Source organism: Miniopterus natalensis, chromosome 18, assembly GCF_054644295.1.
Source record: "Miniopterus natalensis isolate mMinNat1 chromosome 18, mMinNat1.hap1, whole genome shotgun sequence".
In the NCBI taxonomy this organism is placed as follows: Eukaryota; Metazoa; Chordata; class Mammalia; order Chiroptera; family Miniopteridae; genus Miniopterus; species Miniopterus natalensis.
The window spans coordinates 19118269-19132285 of NC_142098.1; the positions used below are offsets into that span (position 1 = coordinate 19118269).

Below are 14017 nucleotides of genomic sequence, written 5' to 3' on the forward strand. Positions count from 1 at the left end.
TGAAATGGGAATTCAGTCAGGCACTAATGACTCCATCTGCAAGGCCAAAGCTATTTCCCAGTTTTGGTTGGTGTGGGGGTTGCTTTTATTCTACCTTTCATTTGCAAAAAGGCCCTTTCTCACCTTCTCAAAGGACTTGAGAAGAACTGGACAAAAGACCAGGCAGGAAGGTGGCCACAATGCCTGAGGGAGCTTCCTGGCTCTGTTCTCTGTCTTCCTTTCAGTTGTGAGATGAACTGCGGGCCAGTAAATGCCAGTGAAGACGTTATGCTCAGGGTCACCATGGGGGATGACTCCCCAGAAGCCATATTCAGCTGGTATTTAGATGACAACCCACTAGAGAAGGTGAGGACACTGGCAACCACTCAAAAATGGAAAAGTCTCCCCACTTTGACATCTCACATGACCAGGACTAAGCTGGGGATGGGTCAACTCCACTCAGAGTCCGTGGAGAGGGAATCAGGGGATGGGGCACATTCCCCAAAGGAAAACCAGGGCATTAGTCAGAGAAAGAATGGGTGCCTGGGAGCAAAAACAAGGTGGAAACACCACAGCAGATGCTGTTGGTGCCCCAGCCCAGTCTGCTGTGGAGTGGCCGCTGGCCAATAACTATGAAGTCTAACAACCCAGGCCCTTGCCTCTGAGTGAGATATTTTCTGTGGTGCAGCTTATATGCTCCAGAGTTCCCTGTGGGATCGGGCCGAGGCTGGACGCTTCCTGAGACCATTTCTTTGCCTCGTTCCATTCTCCACCCTATCCTGCTCCCCCCCCCCCCCCCCCCCCCCCCCGGTTTTCCCTAAGTCCCCTCCCTCAATAAATGACCTGCACACGAATCCTCGCCTCAGGCTCTGCTTCTAGGGAACCCGACCCAGGACAATGCCTTAACCAGGCTGGAGATTGCATATCTGGGCTGGCCTCAGGGAAGCAAGCAGTGCCTGCCGCTCATCCTTCATAGACAAATCTGAAAGGCCTCCCAGGGGTCAGAAACAAGTGCCCTGCTGAGGTTCAGCGGCCTGACTGTAACCTCATGGGCTCTGGGCTGTGATCTCTTTCAGACCCAGCCCCTGCCGGCAGCCTGCAGACTCCGAGGATTTTGGCCAAATTCTTTAACCCTCCTTCAGAGCAACGTGTCCACCCTGCTGCTGAACAGCTCCCTGCTGCAGCCCTGGGGCCAGGCCATCCGAATCAGAGTCACAGGTGGGGAGGCCTCCCTTCAGTCTCTTGTCATGGATTCAGTCCGTTTCAGAAAAGGCACCAAGACAAACCCAGAAGCCTGAAATATGGGGCATCAGCGTAGGGTGGGGGCCACACACAGGCTCTGGTGTGAGTCCCACCACCGCCGCTTTCTAGCTGGGAGACTTTAGGCAAGGGATTTAACCTCTCTGTGCCTCAGTTTCCACACAGGTAAGCTGGACATACTAAAAACACCTGCCTCCAGATTGTATGATGCAGGGTGGGTGAGACAATACCAGCAGTACCAGCAGGCCATTCTGGGGTCGTCCAGCCTGAATGTCCTGCCAGGATAACTCAGCACTTTTTACTTAAAACGAGCCCAGAGCACAGGGAAATGTAGATTCTCAAAAAGATAAATAATGAGGGTGGGAATTCTTTTTCTGATGGATTCCTTTGACTTAGGGTTTCTCAAAGTGGCTCATAGACCACCCACACTGGGATAACCTGGGGTACTAATTTAACATGCACACTCCTGGGTTTGCCCCAACCCTTCTGAATTAAGTCTAGGCCAAAGAATGAGTTTTAATTGGTTAAGATTCTCTTTATGCTCAGCTCTTCCAGGTACATACCCTTTTTTTTTTTTTTTTTTTTTTTTTAATCTTCACCCTAGGATACGTTTTTTATTGATTTGAGAGGAGGGAGAGAGAGAGAGAGAGAAACATCAATGAGAGAGAGAAACAATAATAATGGGTTGCCTTTAATACATGTCGTGATGGGGGGATTGAACCCACAACCTTCTGGTGTATGTATGCGACAATGCTCCAACCAACTGAGCCACCCACCCGGCGCTAAATACTCTTCTTTTGAAAAACCAGGTGATTTTACCAGGTGATGTGGGATGTCAGTGCAGGTCAACTGAGGGTGCTATTCTCGGTACTGTGGGGGCCTAGAAAGAGCATCGTTTCAGGTGGGATCAGCCTGTTTCCAGATCCTGGCTGTGGCCCTACCTAGCTCAGTGAGCTTGAGCAAATCATTGTGCCCAATAAACTCCCTCCTCACCAAAGCTCTGTGAGGAAGCTATTCTTATTAGCTCCACTTTACAGATGAGGAGCTGACTCTCAAAAAGCTTAAGTCCAAGGTCAACTGCTAGTAAGTGGCAGAACTGGGATTCAAGCTCAAGTTTGTCTGAATCTGGTCCTCTATCTCTGCATCAGGGTAATTGTTAGATTTGCAGATTTCTAGGCCCACCCCAGAACCTCCAGAGAGGTCTGAGGCTTGGGGTCCAGAGAGAGGCCTGGGAATCTGCATGTTCAACAAGTTCCCCAGGTGATCCCAAAGCATGGTGGAGTTTGTGTGACCCACACAGCCCCTAAGCACCCCATGCCTTCACTCTGCAGCAATGATCAGGCACGCCTACGGGGAGGACACCTATGTCATCAGCTCTCTGCCTCTGCCCGAGGTGCCAGCCTGCACCATTGCCCCAGAGGAGGGCACCGTTCTAACAAGCTTCGCCATCTTCTGCAACACCTCCGCTGCTCTGGGCACCCTGGAGTACTGCTTCTGTCTGGAATCAGGTACTGGCCAAGGCTAGGCTCTCCCCTCAGCTCCTGGGTTCCTCCTTTCCCAGAATAGGGCCTGTCACTCTCTCGGGAAGACTCGAAGAATATGTCCCACGTGTGAGAGAGGTTTGCAAGATGAAGACTCCCCTAACTCTTAACCCGTCACCTCTAGGCACACGGACCTAGCCACATACTTCAGAGAGATGAGAGCAGGTCCCATCAGTGTCTCCTCCACAACAGTGGGAGCCAAAATGACCTCTGTCTTGTCGTGAGGGATGTGGAGGAAGTTAAATGGATGAGTATACACAGAAGCATGACCATGGGGGGGGCCACTACTAGGGCTCCACCCTAGCAATCACTCAGAGTAGCCACCACCCCCTTGGAAGTCTGGAGCTATCCAGGACAGAGATGGGCTTGGTTCACAGAACTGTCAACAATTTTATTGACCCCACAGCAGTGAACTGAAAAAGGAGACATTTCTGCAAAGGTTTACAGGGGAAGCATGTGTTTTGAGCTCACTGTTAAGACCTCCCCACCTCCTCTTCTTCTTCCTTCTTCTTTGTGTAGTTTGGTTTACAATCTTGAATATATTTTTTAAAACTTGTAAATGGGGGGGATTTTTTTTTTCCTGAACATTTTCATGGATCTTAGTAAAATTAATCCAAGGTCATAGCAGCATGCGATGCCTCAGAGAGGGCAGTGTTCTAACCAGAACATTTTCAGTATAAATGGCTGTCTTCACCCTGAAAGTATGGAGTTCCCGAGTACCTGCCATGCCCTCACGAGCTGTGGCTTTTGTGTCCTTGTCATTAGGCTTGACTTTGGTGGTTTATAATCTCCTAGGGGCCTGGAGATGCTCCCTTAATTGCTTGATTTCCATTTGCCAGGTTCCTGTCTACACTGTGGCCCTGAACCTGCCCTCCCGTCAGTTTATCTCCCACTTGGGAAAGAAGACAACGATTTTGTGCTGACAGTGGTCGTTTCTGTTTCCAATCACGCGGGGGACAGACGGCACACCCATGCAGCAGTTAAGGTGGGTAGTGGCCATTGTTTCCTTACTGAGAAAACTTGACCTGTCAGAACCTCACTAAGAGGGTGGCAGGCTACTGAAAGTCAGCCCTTGACACAAGGGTTTGTAAAAAGAAAAAAATAAACAAACACATAAATAAATAAAAATAAGAGGGTAGCTGCGTCGGAAGGAGCCAAGGGCATGACCAAATGAGTCATTGATTCATCCATCCCTTCAACAAATATTTACAGAGCACCTACAGCATGCCCAGCCCTCGGGATAGAGCCATGGACAAAACAGACATGGTTTCTACCTTTGAAGGTCTTTATGATTAGTGGCCAGAATAAGGGTAGGATCCTGGGGGCTTGGAGTGGGGAACGTGAGGTGGTTGGAGCAGAAGGATGCACGGGTGAATTAGGCCAGTGTGTTTAGAGTCTAGACGAAAGCCAAGATCAGCTAATAGGACTACAAGGCAGAGGCCGGATAAAATCCTAAGAAAATGTCAAGGGTCAGAAGTCAGTGGAGAGGGAAGGGACTGAGAGTGTCATGAGGAGGGCAGTGAATGGTGAAGGCTTGCCCAAGGCTTGCTTTTGTTGGCTGTCAGCTGCCTGGTGCAAGCAGCCGGGCTGCCCTCAAGCCTCAGAAGTGCCTGAGACCCCCGTGCTCGGTGCAAAGGCTTCCAGGTCTGCTCTGCTTTCCCACATCGGGATCTGTGACATCAGGCTCTTGTTCTTGAACATGAACCAGCGAGTTGAGGTCTTCCTTGCACAAAGCATGTTTCTGGTTTCCCAATAGGTGGGACTTGGAGGTGCTCGTGTCGAGGATGTGGCATTCCAGGCCGCAGTGTCGGAAAACATTACCGCCATTCTACGAAGCGAGCAGGGTCCAGAGCTGCTCTTCCAGCTGGCCAGGTCCGTGTCCTCCATGCTGGACCAGGAGTGCCAGGGACAGGGATCCAAGCAGCCTCACAGAATGGACGCCAGACAGAAGGTACTTGAGATGGGCCCCTTTATGCCTTCTACTGGGGCCCCTGGGGTCTATATGTAGCCACTCGGGGTGTGGAGCAGGGTTCAGAGATCCATGGAGAAGCCTTTGGTGTCTCCTCAGCTATTGACATCACCTCCCACTTCCTTTCAGTAAATGATATAGAATGAAGGCTGTCTCTGCTCAGCCTCTGGAGTCACAGGCTCCTAGGGTATCACTCCAGTCCTTCCTATTAAAGACGGTGAAACCAAGGCCAGAGGAGAATAGTGACCTAGCTTCAGTCATATGGTTAATGGTTTGGAGTTGGACTTAGATGTTGTTGTCCCAGCTCTGTCACTTACCATATATATTGTCACAGGCTGGTGACTGAACCTCTCTAAGCCTCAGTTTCCCAGTCTGAAAAATGAGGATAGCACTGCTTTCCTAATAAGGTTATGGTGAGAGTTAAATAAGAATTACATTCACTGTAACTATAGGTCAAACCATATGAAACTGCCCACATTCAACCAGTTTTAATCCACAAAATGGCCATTTCATGTGTTATAACCTAATGTTATAAATGACTATTGCAGAACATATGATTACTTCACTCCCAGTGCATGGCACATGCATATGAATATGCACTCCCAGGCATGCTACATGTCTGTACCACACACAGCATCACACATACATGCTGGGCATGGAGAAGAGAAGGAAGACTTCTTTGGTCCCCTGAAAAGTTTTCATGAAAGTACTTGGCACGGTGCAGGACACATAAGTATTTTTAATACAAAGAAGTTGTGGTTGTCAAAGTAATTAAGTACAGAGAAGTAACTAACATTTATTAAGTACCTACTATGTGCCGTCAGGCCCTGAGTTAGGACTTTAAGGATGTGTAATCCCCATTAAAACGCTATGAGGTAAAAGGTAAGATCCCCTTTGTTATAGAAAAGGAGACAGGGTAAGAGAATTTTAGTAGCTTGGCCAGGTCCACATTTCCAGTAGGTGCTGAAGACAGAGTTCAAACCCAGGTTGGCTCTCCCCCCATCCACCTCCAGCACCCCCCGCCCCAAGCCCTCTCACTCAGTCCTTTGCTTCACATTAGAACCCTCATACACATACACTGCCCCCCCACCCCCCGTGGTTCTTGGTTGCATTCACTCTGAGCATTACCTGTGGCACACTTCCCTCTGGATGTCCTGTGGTCCCTGAGCACACAGATGATGCAGGACTGCAGCGGCTCAGCCTGAGGTGACCAGAATCCAAAGGGCAGCCATGTGTGAAGGGGGCTCCCTGGTAGGAGCAGTGGCTTTTGAAGGACGAGGCACTCAACCCACAGTGACCTGGCCGGGAGGGCCGCAGGACAATAGCTTCTAGCTCTCTCTTTTCCTGAGTGAATCCATTGACCAGAGGATCAGGGGCCAGTGACGTCTCCATGTAGACAGCCTCCAAGATGGTGACAAGGATGGTGGGAAGATCTGCAGAGGCAAACATGAGATTAAACACTATCTGAGCTTCCCTTCCAGGACATTCTGACAAGAGTCCCCTCATATACTGGCCTATTCTTTCCTCCATCCAAGCCACAGCCTGCATATACCCTGAACTAATGGCAGACAAACAAAAATCTGTAGGTGCCATGAAAAATTGTTTGATGGTTAGACTGAGCAAGCTGTGACTAGCAGGCTGAGTGAAAGACTCTTCATTTGTATCTGTGCTATTCCAAATGTTTGCCACTAGTCACGTCTGGCTACTTACATTTAAATTAAAATGAAATAAAGTTTAAAAATCCAGTTCTCCAGTTGTACCCGCCACATTTCAAGGCTTAACCATCACATTTGGTGACTGGCTATTTTATTGGACAGCACAGGGGAGAAGATGTTTCCATCAACGTGGAAAGTTCTGTGGGGCAGTGCTGAAATTATTCTTAGTTTTTCTGTGCTGCTGACAAAGCCAGCCCCTGGCCAGCCCCTCATTCAGGCTTTGTGGCTTAGAAAGCACATTGCTCAGAAGCCCCAGAAGGTGTGGCTCAAGGTGGGAGTCAGGGGATGAGGAGGGGGAATTGTCCCCAATCACTCCAAAGGCAAACAGGGCCCAAGCCTGCAACAAGATCTGCCACCTACCCCGAGCCAACAAAGTAACCTGATTTCTGAATGTCATGCCATTCTGGTCACAAATGCCACCCTGAGACACGACTTGTTTTTAAATGATGCCAGATTTTACAGATTTGATTTGAAGATTTGGAGAAAGCTGAGACATCCTGTATTAGTTTCCTATGGCTGCTGTAACAAATTACCACAAACTTAGTGGCTTGAAACAACTCAGATTTATTATCTTACAGTTCTGGAGGTCAGAAGTTTGAAAGGAGTCTCACTGGGCTAAAGTGAAGGTATTGGCAAGGCTGCGAACCATCTGGAAACTCTAGGAAACAGTCTATTCCTTGCTTTTCTAGCTTCTAGAAGTTGCCTATATTCCTCTCACCATCTTCAAAGTCAGAAGCTTAATACCTTCAAATCCTTCCCCTACTCCCCCCTTCTTTCTACTCTCTCCCCTCTCCCTCTCCACCACTTCTGCCTCCATCCCCACATCTCCTCCTCGGACACTGACCCTCACCCTCCCTCTTATAAGGACCCCTGTGATGACATTGGCTTCACTTGGTTAATCTGGGCCGCTCCCTCTCAGAATCCTTTACTTAATCAAATCTCCAAAGTGACTTTGCCAGCCCCTTTTCCCATGTGAGGTAACACAGTCACAGGTCTCAGGGGTTAGGACGTGGACATCTTTGGGAGCCATTATTCTGCCCACTGCACACATCCTTTGAGGCAAACAGAGGTCTATGGGCTTTGAAAAACCCAAGATGGGCCCAGTCACTTGCTCTGACCCCAAACCTTTCTAAAACAGTTTCAAGCCACTGGAATTACATCTCCTCTCCTTACCTTCCTCCCTCCGTGCTAAGGTCAGAGAGCGTGTGCTGGAGTCGCTGTCTGCAGTCACCACCACCCTGGGGGACATGCAGAGGGTGCAGGGGCTGGCCAAGGTGCTGAGAGAGGTGACCCATCGCAGTGAGGAGCTCACGCCCTTGGCCCAGGTGAGTAGTTCTCACCCACTGAGCCAAGCCATGGGACACGTGCCTCCACAGTGGGTGGCTGACAATTCACCCCAGCACAGGTCAAAGGTTTCTCAGTCACAGGGCTGCCAAGACTTCTGCGATCTTTATCCAAAAGTCTTACATGGGTGATGCCAAGGGAAGGAAGGTGCCCTCCCATAGCTGTCTGTGCCTCCTTCTGGGTGAGATGGCCCATGTGCTTACACACCACCCTCCCCCGCTGAATTTAACTATTGGGTGGTTAAGTGTGTGTCCAGATGCTGTTGCTGACCACTCATGTCTCCCACTTCTGTGCACACCAGCCTGACATCCAGCTGCCAACTCCAGCCTTTCTTTCATTTCTGACACCCCCACACCCCACTCTCACCTGCCTACATAGTGGCTTGGACATGTCAGGGGATTGGTGCAGTGCTCAGTGACAAATCAGCTGGGGTACAGCTCCCCCACCCCTCTTGATGGATAACTCCCATCCATCCATCCATCCATCCATCCATCCATCCATCCATCCATGTGGTCAGTGAATGTTTACTGAATGCCTACTATGTTCTGGGCAAGGCACTCTGGGAAGGATTCTGAGATAGACTAGGCTACTCTACTAAAGGAACTTAGCACACTGTAGGGAGGCAATACCTGGCCCGCCAGCTGGTGATACAGACAGCTGGCATGACCGGCCTGGTCTAGATTCCCCTAGTTTGTGTCCGCACCTCGCTCGCCTCCATTCTAGCCCTCATTCCTTGAATGGTGTGGGAGATGGTCTGTCCTAGGCAGAGGCTCATGCTGTTTTTCCTTCTACGTCGGGTGAGCCCAGTGGGAGGCCAGCTCTGCTCTGCAGCATGCCAGTGAGGCTCTGTTGGCAGTGAGTGCCAAGGCCCGTCCTGAGGACCAGAGGCGCCAGGCAGCCACCAGGGACCTGTTTCAGGCTGTGGGCAGCGTGCTAGAAGCTTCCCTGAGGGACAGACTAGAAGAGTCTCTGGAGGCCAATGGCAGCCAGGTAGGTGTCCCAGCCCAGACGCAGACCTCACACCTACCGCATGCCCAGCTCACACCAGCTTTTCTAGGAAATGGAGGCATGGAGCTGAAAGAAAGGTTCCAGAGACCAAAGGTTCTGGAAGGCAGTGTGGTGTAGTAGGCCGAGAGCAGGTTCTGGAAGGTGGCTGACTGAGTTCGAATCCTGCCCCTGTTGCTTACACACACCTGCCTCACAGACTTAGTTGTCTGAAGATGAAAAGGGTTCACATACGTCAAGTGTTAGAAGTTTTATAAGTGCTTACTCTTTGTTCCCTCAACTAATGGCATCCCATCATGGTCTCCGCCTTACTCTCGGCCCTCTTTCAGTCCCTGCCAAAGGTCCCATACTAGCCTGGTGACAGTACCAGAGGTGGTATATGAAGGTGGGTCTCTCTCCTTTCTTTCTCCTCTCTCTCTTCTCTCTCCCTTCCCTCTCCTCTCTTTCCTCTCTCTCTTTTCTCCACACCCCTGCTTTCTTTTCCAGGTGGCCACAGTGCCCCAGCTGCTCAGAGCTGTGGAGCATATACAGGCTGCCCTCCTGCTGGGGAGACTGCCCAGGGGCCTTCCATCCATACTGGCTACCTCCTCCATCTCCGTGTACACAAACAGGTAACCAGTTGCACTGTGGGTCCCCAAGAAAGCCCGTCCTCTGACCTGGCTCGTTCCACACCCATATCCCAAGACCCTGTGCCAGGCAGAGCTCAGGAGACCCTCCTTAGAGATGGGAGAAGTGGTGGGACCTAGAAGTGGGAAGGGCTTCTCGCTGAGAGATGGTCCCTGTGTTGGGTTGCCCTCATGGATCCCGGAGCAGTTTCCCAAAGCAGCATCCTGATCACACACAAGGCCAAAGGCTTTAAAGATGAGGCAAGGAGCCCAGGACATCAGAAGTTAAGGAGATAGGGAAGAGAAGCCTAGAGAAATGGCCACATCAAAGCTCATTTATTCATTCAACAAAATATGTATTGACCACCAGCATGTTCCAGACATTGTCCTAGGCACTAGGGGTACAACAGTAAACAAAGCTGGCTAAAGCCCTGTCCTCCAACCCAGTATAGGGGTATCAGCTGCCTTTTATGCTGCTGCTACTGACACAAACATGCTGAATCATATAAAGGGATCGAAATAGAGCAGCCTATTCTGATGGTAACGCAGGCCTCCGTGCAGATCTTCTGACACAGACTTTCTCCTCTGTCCCGGCACCTCTGTTCTCACCTTATGGCCAGAATTCAGCTCCGGAGTTGGCAAGGCTCCTCTGTGCACATTGGTTCTGCCAGCTCTGCCACCTTCACCCTGCCTGCTGCCTCCTCCCTTGGCTCCGTGGAGGACTATCAGGAGCCTGTGGACATATGGGTAACAATAGCAATAACCTGCTTGGGAACAGCCCTTTACAGTTTGCAAAGCTCTTTCACAACATCTGCTCAGCTATGTTGCTTGATCACAGCCCTGTCAGTTACACAGTATTATGATGCCCATTTTACAGATGAGGTTCAATGACTTGCCCAAAGCCATGAGCAAAGTGGGAGAGGAGGGATTCAAACCTAGGCCTTCTGATTACCACATCCAACCGGTTTCCACTGTGTTCTGGAATTTCTCCAGCAGCCTTGGTTCAGTTAGTCATTGGAAATGAAGCTCTTCTGACTTCATTCCACAACTAGGAAATGGCAAACCCAAGGCTCCTTTCAAATTAGTGCATAACTAACTCTTTGCTCCTTGAATCCCAGTGAAAGCAAACAAACTTCTTTCTCTCAAACTAGTGCATAACTAACTCTTTGCTCCTTGAATCCCAGTGAAAGCAAACAAACTTCTTTCTCTGAGAGACTTGTTAGCTTTGCCAGAAGAAAGGCTCAGACTGCTTTACAGATCAGTAACCGCTCAGCTGTAGCAAGTCTGGTTAGGTTCTCTAGGCCCAGCTTTCTGAGGCTACAGCCCTGAAAAGTAGACACACACCAGGAAAACCAGCAGCAGTTAAAGGCAGCCCCCCACCCCATTTACCCCTAAGGGTGAGGGTCGCTTGTCCATCCCATCTTAGGAAACCTCATCATTCACAGAGGGACCTCGTCTCCACCCAGCCTTCGGGGGCCTGGGTCAACAAGCCTCGTTCTTGGTTTCAGATGATGAGTTTCCCAAAGAGCCCTTTCCCAGCCCAAAGTCACTTCAATGTCAGTGGAACTGTTGGTGGCCTCACTCTGACCAGCCCTAGTGGACAGCTCATATGCATGAAGAATCTGTCTGAGAATATTGAGGTGGGTTTGGGGGTGCTGTCAGAAGTCAGGTGGTACCTCTGGGTTCTTCAACTTGGTTGGGACTAAAAGTTGGTTGGCTTTGGAAAAAACATATTAAAGAGGAGAATCATGAAAAGTGATCCTCACCCTACCTTACATTGGCATTGTAAATGTACATAATTATCCATCTTTGGGTATACGGCTGAAAAGTTTCTTTAAATCCGTCGACAAGAATTTTAATCATCTTCATTGCATAAGTCACCCCCATAACACAGCCTCTAGAAGGTCCAGTTAGATTTTCTTTACAGATAATGAGAAATGTAAGCACACTACAATGCAATATGAATTCATATCCTTTCAAGACTTTAATGATTTCCCCCCCCAATCTCCTAATCTTTTCTCATCAGTGACTAATTTGATAACAATTTTTAACAACTCACCTTTATTGTCTTCTCAGAGCATTCAATTTAAGTTTTTGTGCAAATCATTCTTTTCACACTCCTGCTCTGTCACTATATGAAATATCATTTAAATTGACCTTTAGAGTCACAAGTACAACAGACACAAGCAGGTTTGGGCATAAGTCAGTCAGACACACTGCTCATTGGTGAGATACAACTCAGCTGGCAGGAGAGAGCTGCCAGGATTACTAGAGGGATGTCATAGGTTGGGTTATCTAGATGCAGAGACTGAGAAAAAAATTTGTAGTGCAAGATGTTTGCTAGAGATCGACACCTGCGAACAGTAAAGAAAGAAAACAGGACTGGGCAGATGTCAGACTGCAATCCAGACCTCACACAGCCTTAGCCCAGAAGGGAGGAAGGAACTGAGCCAAGAGATGTAGGCGGCCTCCAGAAGCGGGAAAAGGCAAAGGAGTGGATTCTCCCCGAGAACCTCTCGCAGGAACCAGTCCTGCCAACTTTAGCACTGTGAAACTGATTTTGGACTTCTGGCTATTGTTTTAAGCCACCAAGTTTGTGGTTATTTGTGATAGGAGCTCTAGGAAACTAATAGAATGAGCAAAGCACAGAATGGATTTCAGCGCCCCCGGCACTCACACTGCCCAGCTCTGGTCAGCAGCCCTGATGCTCACTGGCATTCCCATCCTGGCACACCCTTGATTTGGTTGTTTCTGATGACAGATCCTGCTGCCTCGGCTTTCAGAAGGACACAGCGAGCCAACTGTGTTGAATCTGACTAGTCCTGAAGTTCTGTGGGTGAACCTGACTTCAGGGGGCGCGGCTTTGGGGATCCATCTGCACTGGAGACCTGACATCCCACTCACATTCAGCCTGGGCTATGGCTACCACCCCAACAAGACCAGCTACGATGCCAAAGCTCACCTTCCACCAATGGCTCCTCCAGGTAGTCACACCATCAGGCCTGTTTCTCAAGCTGCTTCCTGGGAGTGTGGCCAGATCAAACTTGAGAATCAGAAGCCACTGGGAAAAAAGAACAAAACATTCGCTACATTAAGTGCTTATATATATATTTTTGGTATTATTATTGTTGTTGTTTAGAAATATTAGGTGAGTACTTACTATATGCCCTGAAAGAGCTGACGAACACTGATAGAATTGACCTTATTGTAATTCTCACAACAACCCTCAGGGATGAGGACTATTGGAATTTCCACTTGCCAGATAAGAACAGAGAGGTTAAGTAACTGTCCAAAGTCACACATCCAAGAAGGGACAGAGTCAGAATTTGAGCCCTCATCTGCCTGACTTGGCAGTCATGCTCTGCACACTGACCTGGGAGTGCCTCTTCCATGCTCCTGGTCTCAGGAGGAGAGGGTACTCCTAGGACATCGAGGAGACCATCAGGGTCAGCTTCCCTGCCGAGTCACCCCCTCTTCCATGATGTTTAGCCAAATCTCCACAAGGCTTCAGGCTGACCCTGAGCCCCCTTTCCTGCAGATGGGCTGTCCACATGGATCCTGAGCCCAGAGGACTTGCATTTTGGAGAAGGTGTCTACTATCTAACTGTGATCCCCGAGTCTGACCTGGAGCTGACCCCTGGCAGAGACCTCACGGTTGGCATCACCACCTTCCTTTCCCATTGTGTGTTTTGGGATGAGATCCAAGGAACTTGGGACAACTCTGGGTGCCAGGTAAGGAGAGGGAAGTGAAGAAGACAGAGCAGTGTGGTTGGGTGTTTCCTGCTCCTTTAGGGTCCTGTTCTAGTGCCTCTGGTATACCATCTTCAGTCCTCCATGGGGCCTTTTCATGCATGACTGAAACACCTCCCTAACCCCTGCACAGTGAAGTTAACTCCTCCTTCAGATCCCACCTGAAGTGTTACTTCTTCCAGAAACTTCTCAACACCCTGGTTAGGTCAGATTTCCTACTGTGAACTCTCAGACCTGCCTCCTCCATAGACTAAGAAGAGTGGTAGTTCTGCATCCACTTAGGAGATTGTTGAAAGGTGTCTGCTCCCTCAGTGCACTGGGGTCACATGAGACAGGAACAATGTGCTTTGCTCACTGTTAGGAACCACTGAATGACCACTGAACAAATGAGCAAATGACTGGGAAGACCTGCTGACTCTGGGTTGCTGAGAGAGGCCAGAGTGTCATTTCCAAGGAAATGAAATCATAGCTGAGTCCTTTATTCCATGCCAGGTGCTGTGTTCCATGCCCTTACCTACAACACCTGGAAAACTCCTATTCACCCTTCAATCTCCCACTCCAATACCACCTTCCTTAGGGAGCTTCTCAGATGTCTGGAGTCTCCCTCTGTTGGATTTCCACAGCATTTCATATCCTCCCCAGGAACAGCAACCTTCATTTCTAGCTGAAATTTATCACACATCTGCCTCCACCTACGAGACCATAAATACCTCTTCCATTTTTTTCTACGAACAGTCACATGTGCCTGGCCAACTGGTGGGGATATAATGGTGAGAAAAACCAGTGAGCCTTCAGTCTAGCAGAGGACACACGCAAGAAGCAAATGGCACACACATGTCAAATGACGGC

The 14017-nt window shown here is 49.4% G+C and overlaps 1 protein-coding gene across 1 annotated transcript in view; it reads left to right on the plus strand.

The window, feature by feature from the left end:
• Positions 1-267: 267 nt before the first annotated feature.
• The window catches only part of LOC107525345 (polycystin-1-like protein 2), a 54840-nt gene continuing 41090 nt past the window's right edge, over positions 268-14017 (plus strand). The window contains exons 1-12 of the mRNA XM_016197492.2: positions 268-345; positions 1056-1197; positions 2571-2747; positions 3620-3765; positions 4537-4731; positions 7658-7789; positions 8616-8798; positions 9300-9424; positions 10039-10165; positions 10927-11058; positions 12180-12402; positions 12957-13150. Coding sequence (XP_016052978.2) covers positions 268-345; positions 1056-1197; positions 2571-2747; positions 3620-3765; positions 4537-4731; positions 7658-7789; positions 8616-8798; positions 9300-9424; positions 10039-10165; positions 10927-11058; positions 12180-12402; positions 12957-13150 — 1854 coding nt within the window. The remainder of the gene's footprint in view (positions 346-1055; positions 1198-2570; positions 2748-3619; positions 3766-4536; positions 4732-7657; positions 7790-8615; positions 8799-9299; positions 9425-10038; positions 10166-10926; positions 11059-12179; positions 12403-12956; positions 13151-14017) is intronic.